This window comes from Chrysoperla carnea, chromosome 3, assembly GCF_905475395.1.
Source record: "Chrysoperla carnea chromosome 3, inChrCarn1.1, whole genome shotgun sequence".
In the NCBI taxonomy this organism is placed as follows: Eukaryota; Metazoa; Arthropoda; class Insecta; order Neuroptera; family Chrysopidae; genus Chrysoperla; species Chrysoperla carnea.
In genome coordinates, this window is record NC_058339.1 from 42,839,649 (window position 1) to 42,861,414 (window position 21,766).

General features: G+C 28.5%; 1 protein-coding gene across 1 annotated transcript in view; it reads right to left on the minus strand.

Annotated features, from left to right (window-relative positions):
• The window catches only part of LOC123296042 (potassium voltage-gated channel subfamily H member 8), a 220,148-nt gene that overhangs the window by 187,032 nt on the left and 11,350 nt on the right, over positions 1 to 21,766 (minus strand). The window contains exon 2 of the mRNA XM_044877504.1: positions 8,166 to 8,270. Coding sequence (XP_044733439.1) covers positions 8,166 to 8,241 — 76 coding nt within the window. The 5' untranslated portion in view covers positions 8,242 to 8,270. The remainder of the gene's footprint in view (positions 1 to 8,165; positions 8,271 to 21,766) is intronic.

A 21,766-nucleotide genomic window follows, 5' to 3' on the forward strand; every position in this document is an offset into this window, starting at 1 on the left:
ATGAATTTACTAATAATATAAAAATTTTAAACTAAATATTTAAAGAATATCATGAAATCCTGATCGATTCGTTTGTGTCCTAGAACTACTAAATGAATAATGAAACGATTTTTTTTCTTTTTGAATGAGAGTGACTGCTCTTAGCTATTTTTCAAAATATAAAATTTACAAAGAACAAAAATTATTAGCGTTTTTAGTTAAAATTGTACATTTTTTAGATTTGTCACCAAAAGAGATCACGCTGTATGTTAATGATATCACAGCTACAGAAACAGTCCCTGAGGGCCCAATTTATATTTGATTGATTGATCATTAATATTTGATGATTGATAAAAAAAATATCCGTAATGTTTAACTTAATTTCAATCAAAGGATCGTCTTACAATAAAATAATCTATTCAGCGCTAAATATGGTTGAAAAGATGATATGACAGATTCAAATGAAACATTTTTTAGTTTGCATACATTTCAACCTACTATAGACAAAAATCATATTCAGTCATATTACTCACTGAAGACATCTGAAGAAGTATCCAACTTTCTTTCCACAAAAAAAGTTAGGCAAGAAACTAACTGTTCCCTATATTTCTTCTAGTGATGAGCTAGACCAAGATCAAGACCAAGACTGTATGCTAGTATGCTAGACAGAAGCAGTTAATTACAAAAGTACAAAAGAACCAAGACCAATGTGTAAGACACAGAGCAAAGTTCAAGCCTAAATGTGTAAGAAGGCTTTTTAGTGTTTTAAAGTACAAAATTTGGCTTGAAATGTTCATTTACTTACAAGTTGACTATTGTTTTTTGTAGTTTAATTTAGATTTCACAACTTGATGTACCTCGGATCAAAGAACGTGCTGTATCACAAACGCACTAAATTTTACTCTAATATTAACAAGTTAAAGAGATCAACTTCAGGTATAATCAATGAGAGTTTATTGTAGAAAAAATAATTTACCATGGTTAACACCATGGTAAATTATGTTCTTCTACTATGGTTAGCGCTGTTTTATCGATGGCTGTTTAATATTTAGTTGAGCATAACAGTAAGGAATAACCATTTCTATTGTGATAAAAAAAATTGGCTTTAAAAACAAATAAATATAAACTTTGATTCCAAGTAATAAATACATCTTATTATGCCCTTATGCTGTTATTATACCATGTATATATGAAATATATTATATCATGTATATATGAAATATACATAGTATATTAAGTTTAGTCCCAAGTTTTTAACGCTCAAAAATATTGATGCTATCAACAAAATTTTGGTATAGATGGTCATAGAATCATCTAATTAGTCCATTTCCGGTTGTCTGTCTGTATGTCTGTCCGTCTGTCATCACGATTACTCAAAAACGAAAAGAGATATTAAGCTGAAATTTTTCTAGCGTGCTAAAAACGTAAAAAGTGAGGTCAAGTTCGTAAATGAGCAACATAGGTCAATTGGGTCTTGGGTCTGTAAGACCCAGCTAGTAAACCATTAGAGATAGAACAAAAGTTTAAATGTAAAAAATGTACCTTATAAAAAAATTTAAAAAAAAAACGTTTTAAACGTTTTTTAGTAAACATCACTGTTTACCCGTGAGACCGCAAGTTATGTGCAAATTTTATGGTATGTATTTTATGGCTATATCAGTTTTATATCTGTGACATGTATGTATGTGTTTTGTGATAGAGTAATGAACACTGTCTATACATGGTATTTCAACAATTCACTCAGTCAATTGTTTGTTTTCACTTGTATTATATTAAATTATAAATGGCAAACAAACATATTTTTGAAAGCTAAGTATTGTTATGTATTGTTTTATATTTTACATAGAATAAATAATATTTTTGACATTTATTTTTATATGTACTTGAAAATTTATTATATAAATTTTCGGGTTCAACAAACTGTTTATGAAACACGAGAATGACGAGAGCTTTAAAAGAATAACATTTTTATTTATATTCCATATATATTTTAGAAAAAATTCATTGGAAGAATCATTCATGATGACAAACTTATACCATCGAGACAATAGGCCGCCACCTATACAGTATTGTTGTTATAACAAATGATGTGTATTACCTGAGAATGTAACAAATATAAAAACCGTCATATCTAATGACACGCTAGCGTGACAATCATATATAATGGTTTTCTTTCTCATGTCGGTGGCATAATAGTACACTTTGAAAATGTAAAATTTGTCTTTTTACTATTAATTGTTATTGCTACAAAGTTAACAGCTGCAGCGTATGATGTACTTGTGGGAGAGACTTTTCAGATTTGAGTTAAGGTTTTAACAGTTTTGTGAAAATTTACAATGATTAATATGATTTTTACTTATATTTTATTTGTTTTTTCATCGACAGAAAAAAGAATTCGACAGAAGACTAAAAACCTACACTTATGCTCAGGAAATAAATGCTTCCCGTCAATTCCACCATTTCTTTATAGTTTGTGTTTTCGAATTCAGTTAGTTATGTAATAAAGCGCGCTATTGCCTTTGAAAGTAAATAAATATGAAAATAGTAAATAAATATAAAAGCAATAAAAGCAGTTATTTTCTTAGAATACTTTATTTTAGAGTATAACAATTTTAAAATAATTGTGGAATACAAAAATGAAAAGTAGAATTATTTTCGGGGGTTAAAAATTAAAAAATTGGCGATGATCTTCAAAATCGATTCAGTTTGGAAAAGACATGACGTATAATTTTAATATATAAATAGGTAATTACTATGGAAATGAATGGTCAAATAAACCTGGCTCAATTCATTTTGAAAATTGAAATTGTAAAATAATTAGGTAATTCAAAACAATAATTGAAAAGAACAAACTCAACTCAAATATTTTAATTTCAATTATAATATTTAAAAAAAATTGTCCCAAAAACTGATAGCTCTCTAAGTATCTTTTTCATCTCATCTGATGTCCTTGACCATTACTTTGATAATGATTTAAGAAGTAGTGTTATAAGTTTAAAGTGTTTGTCTGTGCGTCTGTATGTTTCTCAGTGGTATTGTAGCTCCTAAATGTTCGAACCGCCTTGATTGAGAACATTTTATAGCTAAGTTTCCAAAAAACGGTTTACAAGGAATAAATCTCATTTGTCGCGGGTTTTTTAAATTTTGTAAATTTCACTTGTTAAAGTTGAAAGAACCCAGCGATGTAGGCGGGTAACTGCTAGCAGTGGTATAAAATGTAATACTAGACTTATGTAAAATAATGATTGTGTGGATAGACCACAACGTTACAACATTTATAATTGATGATGGTTTTTAAAATAAAGTACCAACTGTACATACAGGGCCGGATTTAAATTTCTGCCGCCCTGGGGCACTTTAGAAAATGCCGCCCTATGACTGAAATTTTATTTTAATAGTTTTGATTTCTTATTTAAAAAAAATTAGAATAACTAATTAATTGCAGAAAATTCATTATGTATTACATATTATTATTACTGTTCTTTTAAATTATAATTAATTAGTATTATTTGATAATTCTCCAATTTTAGGAAAATTCATTGATCAATTAAAGTTTCAGTTATCAAAAAGACATACATAATTTGAAAATATTTTTAATTCTTCAAAAAAACTATATTAATTTATCAATTCCAGAAAATAAAAATATCAAATTTTATTTTTGCAAACCTTTATGGAAATAAATTAATTAAACTATTTTAATAGTTTTCACTTAAATTTCCTATATTATAATAAACAAAATTTTGATTTGATACATAATGCATAAATTATATTTCTTGAAAAATAAAATGTTTATTTAAAAGAATTAGTTAATTATATATTGTATAGAAAATATTTTCTCACATTCCAAATTTTGCCGCCCTAGAAAATTTGCCGCCCTGGGCACTAGCCCCGACTGTCCCTAGTGTAAATCCACCACTGTAGTACATACATATTACTTAACATACTTTGTTTTAATAACAATTAATATTGTTGTTTGTTGCTATTTGAACTTTTATTTTTTATAATCTATACATAATAAGATTAATGTTAAGTTTTAATGTTCCTTATAAAAAAATAAACAACTTTTGTTAGAAAATTTTTTACGTAAACATCACTGTCAACGTCAAATTAAATAGTACATATTAAATTGGAATATCAGTTATGTGTGTATGTGACATGTATGCATGGTGTATATCTAACAGGGGCATCCTTTCTTTACTTAAATAACGTTAAAAAAAACTATTGCGTAATCAACACTGTCTGTACATGGTATTTCAACTATTAACTCAATCAATTGTATGTTTTCACTTGTTATAGTCGTATTTAAACTGCTTTGTGTAAAGTTGATTTTACTTACGATTACAAATTCAAAGAGATAAAATTTCAGCAATGATAGAGCAAAATAAACGCAAAAGTTGAACCATTCTAAGTGGTATTACTATAACAGTACATGTAATTCACATATAATGTTATAACAGTTAGAATCGTGCACTTTTTGTGACACTGAGGTACTTTTGAATCATTTTTTAGATGACATAAAACGTAAGATATCTAATGTTGTAATTCTAAATTTTAATTGACAATCATTGTTCTCATTATAAGCCAATAACAAACAAATCAATTTTTGAAAATACTTTATATAAAGGTACAAGTATCAAAAAAAAAAAATTTATTTATTTTTAGATACAATTCATTATTGTTAAAATAAGCTTAATGTTAACTTTAGCATAAGACCTAAGGGAATTGTAAATTGTACTCGTAAAAAAATCCCATATGACTTGGCTTAGAAAATATATATACGTTTAATCTTATATTAAATATAAAAAATTATTTTTTCATTTCAACTCCAAGGGCATATCGTCTGAATCTGTATGAACGTTAAGTAAATACGTTCGATTTATTGATTATAACCAATCATAATACTTTTTAAATGTGCAATAAACGATATCAATTTTTTATTGGGTCATCAAATTACCCTTATTAAAAAAGAAAACTTACAAAAAAATTTATCACAAAAATTTTGATCAACTCGTTTAAAAACGAAACCATATAACATCTAACCAAGATTATAGATTATTCCCATAAACTGTATAAATATTTTACCCTAGGAACTTATTAATGTTAAATTATTACTTCATCATTATTATTGTTAAAATAATAAATAGTTATTTACGGTATTAGTGAGATTATTTACAGCATTATTATCGTACGAGTGCGAAATGTGCAATACTAGTGCGTAGCACGAGTTTGGCAATTGTAGAAGCATGTTAATAATGCATTTTCACACGTATATCGTACAAAACATTAACTATGCCTCTAAAATGTGAAAATAAACGATAGTAATTATTTAAAATTTGTCTCGGCTTTTGAAAAGATGGAATAAAGAGTGAAGTGCAGTAGGTAATGATCTATTTTATCCTCGCATACTGAGTGAGAAAAGTAGTTCTTTCTTCACGGGCGTGGATAAATTGTATTACCTAGTAATCAAAATATTTTGGACCAGAGTACATACGTAAATCGAAGAGGGGTGACCCAAAAGTTTTGACACTAGATTTTCTGATTCAATCATTCAATAGGGAATGTTTAGAGACCTTAAAACTGATTTAGCATATTGGTTCAAATTTGATGATTTTGATGTCGTTGGACATTCCTGAGATTTATCTGTAAACCCTTATCAAAGTACATGTTACGATTGATAGAAAAAAAGTGTTCAAAGTCAAAATTTTTTACTTATGTTAATCTATACTTTTGTTAATAAATTATTTGTTTATAAGGTTAGTGTATCACGCCAAATTTTTCTGCAAAAAACGTTTTTTTCCTTTTTCTATTACTTTTAAAGTCATAAGTTAGGAGTAAATAAAAACTACTTGAGAATAATAAAAATGTTAGGAAGTTTACTAGGATCGAAAGTGCTGATAATATCAATACTTCAAAAGTTAGTCAAAAAGAAATCACACTCTTTTGACATCAGGACTATTATTATTCATACTTTTTACTAACGGAAATAGAAATAATTGTAATATTTCATTGATGTATTCCGGAAATTTCCTAAAATTAAGGCAAATTAGAATATAAAACAATTGATATTGCCACTGTCTCCTTCGATAATTTTTGAACACAATATTATTGATAAAAAACATTTAAAAATTAAAATAATGATTGAGTTTATGAACTATATATTGTTTCTATTCAAATTCGTACGAAAAACGTCAAACTTTAAATCCCAACTCTAAAAACAAATATATAAGGGTACGATTGAAGAAAACCCGGAGGCTATTGTACCCAAAATATTGGAAGTTAGTTAAATGGTGAGGTTATTTATGCATGATAGTTAAAATAGGTATGGCTAAGATAATAAAATCAATAGTTATACAAATCATTGATTTTCATATATGAAAAACGTAATTATTTTTATAAAATTAATTAAAAAAAAGAAAAAAAGTGGTTCTCAGCAAAAATGTACAAAGAATTCATCTACAGAAAAAAAAAGAATACTGCCTATTCATTTATGAATTTGTTATTGAACAATTTTAGTCAAAAGGGAGTTATTTTTTTTCATCAACTTCAATGTATGTTTTCCATTCTTATTTTACATTTCAATAACTGTAAAGGATGTATAATATTCTTCTTTACATAAACAAATCACAACGAAAACATGACCAAATGCACCGCATCTTTCAAAAGCATTTTATATGTATACTCAATGTCACAAAAAATGCTCGTTTTAAAACATTCTAAGTGTTACTATTATAACATAACATATGATGCGTACGCTTAGAATGGTTTTAACTGTGGCACTTTTTCTGACAGTGAGTGTACATATTCCGAATTGAAAAAATTAAAATATGCATCTTATGTGCAGCAACCAGTGCAGTGTTTAGGTTTGATTAGATTATATTGGCTGTCCACGAAAAATACACTTAGGCTAAAGAGCCCAATGTGATAACATATATGTGATTTGCCACCTTTACCGCGGATAATTTCATTTATCAGCTTCTCAATTATTTTGAAAGACTGAGTACCCTTCATACATATACCAGGCACTACACCAAAATTATAAATGAAATTTTAAAATTATAATTTTATCGTTAATGCTAGGTACATTTTTGGTGGAGATCCCTCTTTTGGGGGTGGTCTGGAATTCTTCTGTCTGTAGTTATTTGGGATATTCTGTATATTTGAGTGAACATAAATATTTGTTTTCTAAAAATTTCACAGAATTTTTTTTAAATTTAGTTTGGGTCCATTTTATTAAATAAAATTGTATGTCAGTAATGTGAGTATGAATGAAAATGATTGACATATTTTATAAATAGCAGTAATAGTATCTCTCTACAGTCATAGAAAGTTTGTGAAACACTGAAATCCGTGACTTGAATATTTAACAAGTCGAATAAACAGAAATGAATAATTTATCACAGAAAAATACTTTTTTTCATCTTGTTGTTATTTGTTACACGAATTTTAAAATAATATTATTATCCTTGTTTATGCAAAAAGGATTTTTCATTTGTGTTTTAAATAATTAAGCACAAGTGTTTGTTTTTTTTTTTTTTTTTTAATTTTACATTGATGCTTTTACACATTTTTACTAAATGAATTAGGTAAAAGGAAACCTGTATATAAGCTTTGATTAGTTATTTATATAAAAATTTGTTCATGAAATATTTAAATTCTCGCCTCTGCAAAATTATTTTTACACAACGAAATACCATAAAAAATATATTAAATGAGTTTAAAAGCATTTATTTCATCAACCAAAAAGTAGAAACCTAATGCATACATTAATATATGAGCATTGATAGTTGTTCTGAACCTTTGGCACAGTACCTTTTGGGTGATATGACATCCATTCCAGATCAATGCTCCGAACTAATAAAAAGCAGTGAAATTTTCAATTTTCATATATTAATGTATACGTTAATAATTAATGTATTTGTAAAAGTTCGAAACAAATTATTTGATCTGTGTTATTTGTATATCAAATATTTCACTTAAAAATAAGAATACTTGAATAAAGTTAAGACAATATAACTATTTTATCAAGAGATCACAAAATTTATCTAATGTATTACATTTTATATTTGCCTATAAATATTTAATGATATAAAAACAATTTAAATCTTTTTATTATATTTTTTTTTATTTGTACATTTGATTTATATAGATTTACCGAAAAATAAATAAAAATTTATATATGTACTTACGAGTGCCATCAAAACGTGTTGCTATTGTATCGAGAAATGTATTCTGTGGAGCTAAAAGTCCTTTTCGTGCAGGCATCGGGAACGTTGTTCAAATAAATGTTGTACCTGCAACAAGTTGATAATTTATACATACTATTAACATTTTGTATCGTATTTAACCAATATTATAGACAGTAATCTAAACATGTACATCTACACTAATATTATAAAGAGGAAACATTTGATTTTTTGTTTGTTTGGTTTGTTTGTAATGAATAAACTAAAAAATTACGGACTATAAAAGTTATTAAACCAACATAAAGCCAAATTAACAGCCAATAACTTTTAATCTATTTAAAAAAGATTAGGGTTCCGTACCATAAAATTAAAACCTATCAAATTGAGAACAAAAGAGGGCGTAAGTGAGGACCGTGGAAATGAAGCCTATAACGCAGTAGTCATTGTTTTTAAAGTTGAAATTGCTCAGCGAAATATTGAATTTATATTTAATATAAGATGTTAACAACTATTACATTTTGAAGCGCGGAATAAAATATTGTTGAAATGTTGTTTAACAATCTTTAGGACTTCTAAATTTTGTTGTATGTTCAGATTCCTACACAACCGACTCGATTTTCGGCTAATTTAATGCCAAGGGCTTTTGGTTGACTTTATTGTTCTGTTTAAGTAAATAATAATGAACTAAAGACAGGCAAGGCAAAACGACCGTTTAAGAAGAAAACTGAAAATCAGCTACCTAAGAGAAAGAAAAGAAAACCGACACCAAAAGAAAAAATTTTCCAAAACAAATTAATATGCACTAAAAAGTAAAAAAAATAACGATAATATGTATAATGAAGTTAAAATTATTGTTATTTTTGAAGTGTTAGCCAAGCTAATAATGTAGTGAACTGTTCTGTCAGAGTTGTTTCCCTGGCTAACACCGAATCAAAAAATAACAATAATTTTAACTACATTATATTATCGTTATTTTTTACTTTTAAGTGCATATTAATTTGTTTGGAAAAGTTTTTCTTTTGAAGTCGTTTTTTTTTTTTTTTTGTTAAAAGCTTTTTTTTATTTACTCGACGACTATTTCTCGAAGATACTCGTTTGTGTCAAGAACCAGCCTGCATATAAAACCTGTAACATATTTTTATATTAAAATAAAAAATGGTTTACGAGTCAAATAGTAGGTATTTTGTATGCATAAATCCTAATATCAATTGAAATGTGAAAAAAATGTTCCAGAGAGAAAATCTGACCGTACATTATTTAATGTTAATATGTCTGTTACACAACCTTTTTTTCTTTACTGTCTGATATCGTAATCTGGTATTAAATAACATTTTATTTATTTTTTTTTTACCAAAACCGATTTTTTTCTCCTTTTCGTTACATAAAAATCATTTTAACACATTGAATAACTTTCAAGTTACCTGCTTAAAAAATTTATATGTTTTCAGTGTTTTTTCACATACTTATTTAACCTCCATGTACTTAGTAAAATTCCGTTTCAGGTGATTTTGTTCGATGTTGGATATTTCACGAATGTTTTTATACATGTATATGAAATATACCAAGGTATACTAAGTTTAGTCCCAAGTTTGTAATGCTTAAAAATATTGATGCTATGAAACAAATTTTGGTATAGGTGGTCATAGAATCACCTAATTAGTCCATTTCCTGTCGTCTTCCCGTTTTTCATCAAGATTACTCAAAAACGAAAAGAAATATCAAGCTGAAATTTTTATAACGTAAAACGTGAGTTCGAGTTTGTAAATGAGCAACATTGGTCAATTAGGTCTTGGGTCCGTAGGACCCATTTTGTAAACCGTTAGAGATACAACAAAAGTTTAAATGTAAAAAATGTTTCTTATAAAAAAATAAATAATTTTTTTGAAACATTTTTTCGTAAACATCACTGTTTACCCGTGAAAGCGAAAGAAATGCGCAAATCGTTTAGTAAGGAAAAATGTATAGAATCTCTTTATACTTTTTGTAATAAATGGATTGAACTTTTTTCTCTCTTCTTTCCTCTTCTCTTGTCTGACTTTTATCGAAAATTTTAATATCAATTATAGTTTTTGGGATATCTATGTACTAAAATATGCATTTCTGGAGTAAAACAACCTTTTATGGATGGACCTTTTATGGTTTTATGGATAATTTGACTATGGTTTTATGAAGTATAAAAATGAAATAAATTCTCCAATAAAATGTTTTTTTTAATTTGTGTTCCAAATTTTTGTGAGATAGTTTTAACAAAATGGCTGGACTATAAATTTACAAAGTACAACATTACGAAAATAAATGTATTCTTTGATTGATTTTTATAAAGATCTTCAAAGTTAAATTCTGTATTCACTTTGAATTTTCTAATTAACGTATGTATAAACATTGCTCAGACAAAGTAATCCCTAATGTATTTCAATTTTACAAAAGGTAAACGCCATTCAATTAAAATTTGTGTAGAGAGAAATTTAGTTTTTTGTTTTATATCTTTCATGCTATTTTAAATTTAATTAATGTAAATGGATTTTAAAATGGCATTATTTTTTAATCCAGTTAAATAAGATCAAAAAGGAAAGATTTTATCGATTATTATATAAAAAAAATACGTATTCTGTGAAGAATCATCTAAGCGGAATAATAACCAAGTAATAACTGGGTTTATTTCCATTCGAATGAGACAGACACGTTGTCAAAAAAAATGTTACCACTTAAATGCAAATTTTTAGAACATAATAATAAAAATTATTACTCTAATGTTACGTTCTGAAAATACATGCCTGCCCATTAAACTGGTTGCATGTTATGGTACAAAATATCTCCTATTTATGTGGTAATATCTAACTGAACAACCCTGTAGATATATTTACACTATATACCTACCCTATACCCTTTACGCAATACCCTCTAGACTATACCCTGTAGGTATATGTAGGTATATGAACTATGCGTTTCCAAAAATGACTTTGTTAGGTGTTATTTTTACTTTTAACCTTTTAACACTTTTTTTACTGGCAGTAAAAAATTCAAATTAATTTATAGTGTTATAAATAATCGAATAAAAAGTTTAACTGGACAAATGTATAAATTTTTATAACTTTAATAAAATTTGTTACATCTGATTTCTTTATTTTAAAAAGATTCTTTTAAAAGATTTATAATAAAAAAATTCAAGAAGGTAGTAAAATATTTACGTATTTTTTCTATCTGTAAGATTATTATCATTAATTTATATGTCTGCAACAAGACACTAATTTGTAATTGTAATTTATTTGAATAATTATTCCATTGGTAAGGCATTTTCATTTATCTGATTATAGTTACTACTTAAGCATGTAATCCATCTTATTGTTTTGTCAAAGGACTACATATCTCTTTAAGACTTGAGCAAACAATATTTAACATTAATTAGATTATTGAATATGATGTGTCTTATGTTGTTACTGTGTGTAATTATTCAATCACAAAAATCCATAATTATAATACAGGGGGAGACAGTGGAAATTTTCAAGTTAATTGAATCTCGAGATTGAAAATGTGAAAATTATTGATTTCTTATTTCAAATTTACCTCATGCTATATTAGATTTTAATGTTCCTATTTTTATATTGGATTTTCAAAACTTCAAATTTGAAACCCTGTTTAGTATAATCTTTTCTTTTACCTCTTTATTGAAAATTTTTCTTTTTGCAGAGTCTACTTCCAAGAAAAACGGAGAATTACCTTCGTTAACATCGACGGTAACATCGACGATCAACCCATAACGACGACAAATTTAAATATTCATCGTTATTTTTTTTAATTAAACGAAAACAAATTTTAAATGCGATATTTTTTATGGAGCTGAGTTTATTCGCCTCATTTTAAATACTTAAACAGTAAATTGGAAAATAAATTTCCAGTTACAGACTTTTAGTGCAAATATCTTATTTTACGTGTTTAAATAAATGGATAAAGAAACCTTATCCATATCGTGTTAACAGCGCCCTTATTAAAGGCTACGAAAAACCTCTGAAACTCGGAGGTTAATGAAAAATGACTTTATCACTTTTAAAAGACAGATCAATGGTTTCTTAGCCTCAGAAAATAAATTATATTACAATACTAAGAACTCCACTCCACATAAATTTTCCAATTCCACAATTCCAAACAAATGTAAATACTGGAGGGGTGAAACCACCTTATATTTATTTTCGTTAAGAACTAGTTTTTCCACTTTTTACCATTTTTGTTGCTTTAACCTGAGAATGTTGAAACAGGAAATCTATGGCGGGATGGTTGGGTATAAAACTCTTTACTGACTCACTAAAACTTCTTTTAGATGGCTTATTTTTTTATTTACACTATTTTCTTAAATTAAGAAAGGATCTAGGGCGCCTAGGTGACAATATATCGAGCTATAGGACTAAAATGAACTATTCAAAAAATAAAAGCAGGAAAGGTTAGATGAAAAAGATCCCTGGTTTCTGTGATCCATATTAAAGTTAGAACATTTATTTTTCGAGAGAATCTCACTTTATCAAAGCGTTGAACAATGCATTAACACTTATGGCAATGAAAGAGCTATCTGGAATTTTACGAGATATGAGTTCGTCAGTTTGTTCATTTTTCCAAATATTTAGGACTTCCGGCATTTTGATTGATTTAAGTTGATCTAAGCGTTGATACTAGGGATACGTATTTTTTAACACTTGAATGAGTTGCAGCACTAAAGGAAATTATTTAACATAGAAAAAAAGTAAAAGTACTTCAATTTCAATATCAAAATTTCATTTTCATTATTCATATCAATTACATCAGACCACACCTAATTTTATTACATATTCTTGATTAACTAAGATATGTGGGTGATATTATTAATATTATTTATCAATCAATTTAGTATATATATATATATATATATTCATTTATTACATAATATTAATTGAATTCATCAAGAAATATTATTAATTAAAATATAATATCTAATAAATAAAATAATATACCTAATAAATTGGATATTATCAATCATAATATTTATTATTTCATTAATAATAACTTTTCTGTGAAAATTTTCACATTATCAACAACTACTTCTTTTTTTCAATGTTTATTTATTTTGTTGATTAATAGTGCCTAAGTATTTTTAGTCATATTTCCCTCGAAAATGTAAACTTATACACTCTATCGAATGTCATCGAGGACAGATAAGGTTATAAATCCGTTTGGTAGCCTCTGGACATGTAAAGTGTTTTGGGAATGGCGAGTGTATATCTGTTTTGTTTTCCTGCTGCCATTGCGCACCTACAGGAGCCGCCTTTAGTTGAGATGAATTTCGGTACGTAAAATTATTTACTAGACACCTCAATATTAAATCGGAAGTTTGAAATGCTATGCACAGTGCCTCGAGATTTAACTACGGGTGGAAAATTCTCTTTTCGCACCTCACGCAAGGAAAAATCATGGAAAATCTAAAACCCCATTGCAAATAAAATTAGTGCCCAATTTATGAATGAGAGGTCCATAGGTACAAGCGGAGAGGGGGAGGGGGCTCTATAAAAAAAACTTCGTCAGTTAGAAAATAAATTTAAGGCAAGTTTAGACTTCTTAGAATTATTTATACCTTACTTTGACCTTTAATGATGAATTTTGTCATAACTTCATGAATATAGACGAAAAATAAGAATGAAATTTTTCGATATCTTCCTTGGTTTTCGAAATATCGAAAGCTAAATAACTAAACAAAATTTTGAAAATTACTCTAGATATCGAAAATTTTATGCTTATTTTATCAAGTTATAACATAATTCACCATCAAAATAAAGGTTTGTGAAGATGGCACCCCCATGACCGAATTTTACGTTCTTTGTGAGCTTAATCGTTTGACCATCGTAGGACCACTTTTGACCACCCTCAATTTTCGTTTGACCACCCTCCGTTCGGAAAATATTCACGATTCAAAATTTTATTTCTCGTAGCCTCCACCATAACCAGCATAGGGAAAATAACATGGTAGCACCCCCATGAACGAAATTTAATTTAATTGTGAGCTCAATCGATTCTAAATCGTAGGACCACTTTTGACCACTCACAATTTTCGTTTGACCACCCTTCGTTCGAAAAATATTTAGAAAAAACAATTTTTTTTTTAACGAAAAACAAAAAAGGCTGGATTCTAATGAATTACTACAAATTCTGGGGTGTTTTTGTGCTCAATCGTTGGAGAATCGTAGGACCACCTGGGAATATTAACAAAAAACGTTAGACCACCCTCCGTTCAAAAAATATTTAGAAAAAACAAATTTTTTTTTAACGAAAAAACGTTCCCTCCACCATCCAAAGATTGTAATAACGACAAAAACAAAAAAATCGATTTTCTACTAAAGGAGTGAAAAATTTATAGATATTTTCATCCAAATCCATTCAAAATCGTAGGACCACTTTTGGCCACCCACAATTTTCGTTTGACCACCCTCAGTTCGAAAAATATTTACAAAAAACGAATTTTTTTTTAACGAAAAAAAATGAAAAATGAATTTTTATATGAGCAGCAGGAATTCTGGGGTGTTTTTGATGTCAATTGTTAGCGAATCGTAGGACCACCCCAAAATATTCACAATTTTCGTTTGACCACCCTTCGTTCGAAAAATATTTAGAAAAAATAATTTTTGTTTTAACGAAAAACAAAAAAGGCTGGATTCTAATGAATTACTACAAATTCTGGGGTGTTTTTGTGCTCAATCGTTGGAGAATCGTAGGACCACCTGGGAATATTAACAAAAAACGTTAGACCACCCTCCGTTCGAAAAATATTTAGAAAAAACAAATTTTTTTTTAACGAAAAAACGTTCCCTCCACCATCCAAAGATTGTAATAACGACAAAAACAAAAAAATCGATTTTCTACTAAAGGAGTGAAAAATTTATAGATTTTTTCATCCAAATCCATTCAAAATCGTAGGACCACTTTTGACCACCCTCAATTTTCGTTTGACCACCCTCCGTTCGAAAAATATTTACAAAAAACGAATTTTTTTTAACGAAAAAAAATGAAAAATGAATTTTTATATAAGCAGCAGGAATTCTGGGGTGTTTTTGATGTCAATTGTTAGCGAATCGTAGGACCACCCCAAAATATTCACAATTTTCGTTTGACCACCCTTCGTTCGAAAAATATTTAGAAAAAACAATTTTTTTTTAACGAAAAACAAAAAAGGCTGGATTCTAATGAATTACTACAAATTCTGGGGTGTTTTTGTGCTCAATCGTTGGAGAATCGTAGGACCACCTGCGAATATTAACAAAAAACGTTAGACCACCCTCCGTTCGAAAAATATTTAGAAAAAACAAATTTTTTTTTAACGAAAAAACGTTCCCTCCACCATCCAAAGATTGTAATAACGACAAAAACAAAAAAATCGATTTTCTACTAAAGGAGTGAAAAATTTATAGATTTTTTCATCCAAATCCATTCAAAATCGTAGGACCACTTTTGACCACCCACAATTTTTGTTTGACCACCCGCAGTTCGAAAAATATTTACAAAAAACGAATTTTTTTTTAACGAAAAAAAATGAAAAATGAATTTTTATATAAGCAGCAGGAATTCTGGGGTGTTTTTGATGTCAATTGTTCGCGAATCGCAGGACCACCCCAAAATATTCACAAAAATCGTTTGACCACCTTTTGTTCGAAAAATAATTAGAAAAAACAATTTTTTTTAACGAAAAACGAATATCAGTGTTGCACTATATTTCTAATAAATTAGAGAAGTTTAAAAAATCGAACACATTTATCAAGTTCCAGTATTAAAAAATTTAAAAACTTTTAAAGTATTTGCTAGAAAACCGTACACCACTATGTTAAGTGTACGCACAATAAATTAAAATTTTATTAAGTTTTTTAACATTTGTGCAATAATAGGCAAAAAAATGAAAATTTGTTCAACAAAGAAATTTTTATTTAAACATAGACATCAAAACAAAATTTGAAATCAGAAAATGACAAATCTAAAACACATTCTCAAAATCCGCTTTTAAAATAAGATTTAGACATTTATTTAAAATTTTAAATAAGAACGCTAACTAACAGAATAACATTTCAGAAAAAAAAAAAACGTTGTTTTGGCAACAAAGGATCTAATTTGATTCTATTAGTCTTAAAAACTCATAATCTTAGATTCATTTGGAATAGGCCTATTGGGGATACCACATTAAAAAAAAGTCTACCTCGAAGGTGGAGTGGAAATGACTAACAAAGTGGAACCTTCTTTTTAAAATTTTTTTAAAGAAATCATTCATAAATTCTTGCGTTTATAAAGCATTTTTGATAATTTAATTGCAAAAGCTTATCTTTTTCCTGTCAATTTAATGGATTTTATAAAAAGTAATTATTATAGTCTTTCGTTTATGAAATACATTGGTTGATTTAATTGTAAAAAATAATAAAAAAAACCACCATAAAACCAAATTTTTAATACTAATTATCGCTGTTGCTTAACTTTTATCGTAATATAGATAATAAGTGTAAAAAAGTATAACTAGTTTTTCCGAACATTATTTTTTCACTAATTAATGAATCTAAACTGTATTCATTAACATCCTTGCGTATGATATAAATAAAATATAAGAATATAAAGTATCAATTTTCACCACCAGAATTCTTCAAATAAATAAATAAATATTTTTCGAACGGAGGGTGGTCTAACGTTTTTTGTTAATATTCCTAGGTGGTCCTACGATTCTCCAACGATTGAGCACAAAAACACCCCAGAATTTGTAGTAATTCATTAGAATCCAGCCTTTTTTGTTTTTCGTTAAAAAAAAATTGTTTTTTCTAAATATTTTTCGAACGAAGGGTGGTCAAACGAAAATTGTGAATATTTTGGGGTGGTCCTACGATTCGCTAACAATTGACATCAAAAACACCCCAGAATTCCTGCTGCTTATATAAAAATTCATTTTTCATTTTTTTTCGTTAAAAAAAAATTCGTTTTTTGTAAATATTTTCCGAACTGAGGGTGGTCAAACGAAAATTGTGGGTGGTCAAAAGTGGTCCTACGATTTTGAATGGATTTGGATGAAAATATCTATAAATTTTTCACTCCTTTAGTAGAAAATCGATTTTTTTGTTTTTGTCGTTATTACAATCTTTGGATGGTGGAGGGAACGTTTTTTCGTTAAAAAAAAATTTGTTTTTTCTAAATATTTTTCGAACGGAGGGTGGTCTAACGTTTTTTGTTAATATTCGCAGGTGGTCCTACGATTCTCCAACGATTGAGCACAAAAACACCCCAGAATTTGTAGTAATTCATTAGAATCCAGCCTTTTTTGTTTTTCGTTAAAAAAAAAATTGTTTTTTCTAAATATTTTTCGAACGAAGGGTGGTCAAACAAAAATTGTGAATATTTTGGGGTGGTCCTACGATTCGCTAACAATTGACATCAAAAACACCCCAGAATTCCTGCTGCTTATATAAAAATTCATTTTTCATTTTTTTTCGTTAAAAAAAAATTCGTTTTTTGTAAATATTTTTCGAACTGAGGGTGGTCAAACAAAAATTGTGGGTGGTCAAAAGTGGTCCTACGATTTTGAATGGATTTGGATGAAAAAATCTATAACTTTTTCACTCCTTTAGTAGAAAATCGATTTTTTTGTTTTTGTCGTTATTACAATCTTTGGATGGTGGAGGGAACGTTTTTTCGTTAAAAAAAAATTTGTTTTTTCTAAATATTTTTCGAACGGAGGGTGGTCTAACGTTTTTTGTTAATATTCCCAGGTGGTCCTACGATTCTCCAACGATTGAGCACAAAAACACCCCAGAATTTGTAGTAATTCATTAGAATCCAGCCTTTTTTGTTTTTCGTTAAAAAAAAATTGTTTTTTCTAAATATTTTTCGAACGAAGGGTGGTCAAACGAAAATTGTGAATATTTTGGGGTGGTCCTACGATTCGCTAACAATTGACATCAAAAACACCCCAGAATTCCTGCTGCTTATATAAAAATTCATTTTTCATTTTTTTTCGTTAAAAAAAAATTCGTTTTTTGTAAATATTTTTCGAACTGAGGGTGGTCAAACAAAAATTGTGGGTGGTCAAAAGTGGTCCTACGATTTTGAATGGATTTGGATGAAAAAATCTATAAATTTTTCACTCCTTTAGTAGAAAATCGATTTTTTTGTTTTTGTCGTTATTACAATCTTTGGATGGTGGAGGGAACGTTTTTTCGTTAAAAAAAAATTTGTTTTTTCTAAATATTTTTCGAACGGAGGGTGGTCTAACGTTTTTTGTTAATATTCCCAGGTGGTCCTACGATTCTCCAACGATTGAGCACAAAAACACCCCAGAATTTGTAGTAATTCATTAGAATCCAGCCTTTTTTGTTTTTCGTTAAAAAAAAAATTGTTTTTTCTAAATATTTTTCGAACGAAGGGTGGTCAAACGAAAATTGTGAATATTTTGGGGTGGTCCTACGATTCGCTAACAATTGACATCAAAAACACCCCAGAATTCCTGCTGCTTATATAAAAATTCATTTTTCATTTTTTTTCGTTAAAAAAAAATTCGTTTTTTGTAAATATTTTTCGAACTGAGGGTGGTCAAACAAAAATTGTGGGTGGTCAAAAGTGGTCCTACGATTTTGAATGGATTTGGATGAAAAAATCTATAAATTTTTCACTCCTTTAGTAGAAAATCGATTTTTTTGTTTTTGTCGTTATTACAATCTTTGGATGGTGGAGGGAACGTTTTTTCGTTAAAAAAAAATTTGTTTTTTCTAAATATTTTTCGAACGGAGGGTGGTCTAACGTTTTTTGTTAATATTCCCAGGTGGTCCTACGATTCTCCAACGATTGAGCACAAAAACACCCCAGAATTTGTAGTAATTCATTAGAATCCAGCCTTTTTTGTTTTTCGTTAAAAAAAAAATTGTTTTTTCTAAATATTTTTCGAACGAAGGGTGGTCAAACGAAAATTGTGAATATTTTGGGGTGGTCCTACGATTCGCTAACAATTGACATCAAAAACACCCCAGAATTCCTGCTGCTTATATAAAAATTCATTTTTCATTTTTTTTCGTTAAAAAAAAATTCGTTTTTTGTAAATATTTTCCGAACTGAGGGTGGTCAAACGAAAATTGTGGGTGGTCAAAAGTGGTCCTACGATTTTGAATGGATTTGGATGAAAATATCTATAAATTTTTCACTCCTTTAGTAGAAAATCGATTTTTTTGTTTTTGTCGTTATTACAATCTTTGGATGGTGGAGGGAACGTTTTTTCGTTAAAAAAAAATTTGTTTTTTCTAAATATTTTTCGAACGGAGGGTGGTCTAACGTTTTTTGTTAATATTCCCAGGTGGTCCTACGATTCTCCAACGATTGAGCACAAAAACACCCCAGAATTTGTAGTAATTCATTAGAATCCAGCCTTTTTTGTTTTTCGTTAAAAAAAAAATTGTTTTTTCTAAATATTTTTCGAACGAAGGGTGGTCAAACGAAAATTGTGAATATTTTGGGGTGGTCCTACGATTCGCTAACAATTGACATCAAAAACACCCCAGAATTCCTGCTGCTTATATAAAAATTCATTTTTCATTTTTTTTCGTTAAAAAAAAATTCGTTTTTTGTAAATATTTTTCGAACGGAGGGTGGTCAAACGAAAATTGAGGGTGGTCAAAAGTGGTCCTACGATTTTGAATGGATTTGGATGAAAAAATCTATAAATTTTTCACTCCTTTAGTAGAAAATCGATTTTTTTGTTTTTGTCGTTATTACAATCTTTGGATGGTGGAGGGAACGTTTTTTCGTTAAAAAAAAATTTGTTTTTTCTAAATATTTTTCGAACGGAGGGTGGTCTAACGTTTTTTGTTAATATTCCCAGGTGGTCCTACGATTCTCCAACGATTGAGCACAAAAACACCCCAGAATTTGTAGTAATTCATTAGAATCCAGCCTTTTTTGTTTTTCGTTAAAAAAAAAATTGTTTTTTCTAAATATTTTTCGAACGAAGGGTGGTCAAACGAAAATTGTGAATATTTTGGGGTGGTCCTACGATTCGCTAACAATTGACATCAAAAACACCCCAGAATTCCTGCTGCTTATATAAAAATTCATTTTTCATTTTTTTTCGTTAAAAAAAAATTCGTTTTTTGTAAATATTTTTCGAACTGAGGGTGGTCAAACGAAAATTGTGGGTGGTCAAAAGTGGTCCTACGATTTTGAATGGATTTGGATGAAAAAATCTATAAATTTTTCACTCCTTTAGTAGAAAATCGATTTTTTTGTTTTTGTCGTTATTACAATCTTTGGATGGTGGAGGGAACGTTTTTTCGTTAAAAAAAAATTTGTTTTTTCTAAATATTTTTCGAACGGAGGGTGGTCTAACGTTTTTTGTTAATATTCCCAGGTGGTCCTACGATTCTCCAACGATTGAGCACAAAAACACCCCAGAATTTGTAGTAAATCATTAGAATCCAGCCTTTTTTGTTTTTCGTTAAAAAAAAAATTGTTTTTTCTAAATATTTTTCGAACGAAGGGTGGTCAAACGAAAATTGTGAGTGGTCAAAAGTGGTCCTACGATTTAGAATCGATTGAGCTCACAATTAAATTAAATTTCGTTCATGGGGGTGCTACCATGTTATTTTCCCTATGCTGGTTATGGTGGAGGCTACGAGAAATAAAATTTTGAATCGTGAATATTTTCCGAACGGAGGGTGGTCAAACGAAAATTGAGGGTGGTCAAAAGTGGTCCTACGATGGTCAAACGATTAAGCTCACAAAGAACGTAAAATTCGGTCATGGGGGTGCCATCTTCACAAACTTATTTTAAATTTGTGTCCCCACTACCGTGCTCATGCATCCTTAATAAGTCGGGCACAACGGCTGTTTTATTATTTCAAGAATTTACAAAGGTTTTAACATTAATTTAAATATATGGCGTTTTGCCATAAGACGAATGCTATATTATGCCAACTTTTGAAATTATGTATTTATTTAAATAATCGGGCAACCTCCATCTATAAATTTTTCACTTCAACTTCAAATCCTAGTACATCTTTAAGAATAAAAAAATAAAAATTTTTATAAATTTTTTCAATAATTTCAATAATTTTTTCCATTGGTGGGAGCTCTTAGTTAGTGGAAGCCCTTAGATCGTGAACAAAATGCCCTTATGTAAATCCGTCACTGATAAATTTATATTATAACAATAAGTACCTAATGAAAAGAAAATATGACCTTTTTGATGGGAGTTCTGCCGCTCACGAGTTTTTTATTTTCATATTCAATATGTTTATTGTGTATTAGGTACTTAATGAATATCGATAACGTAACATTTATTACAAGTTTCATAATACATGGGTTTATGGTCTTTATTATTACAAAGAGTATACATATTATTCATTCATTCGTCAAATACTATTGGTTATTTGTATTATCAACAAGCCGTGATCAATATTACCTTGAGTGGATATACCAATATTTTTTTAGACTACAGTCCATATTAATTATAGTTTTTATTTTTTCACTGTGTGACATGATTTTGGTTTCCACAATAATATTAGATATTTTTAATGAAATATAACCTGCTTAAAGAGAGTGACTCCTTATCGTATGTTCCTTATCGTACGTTCTAACTT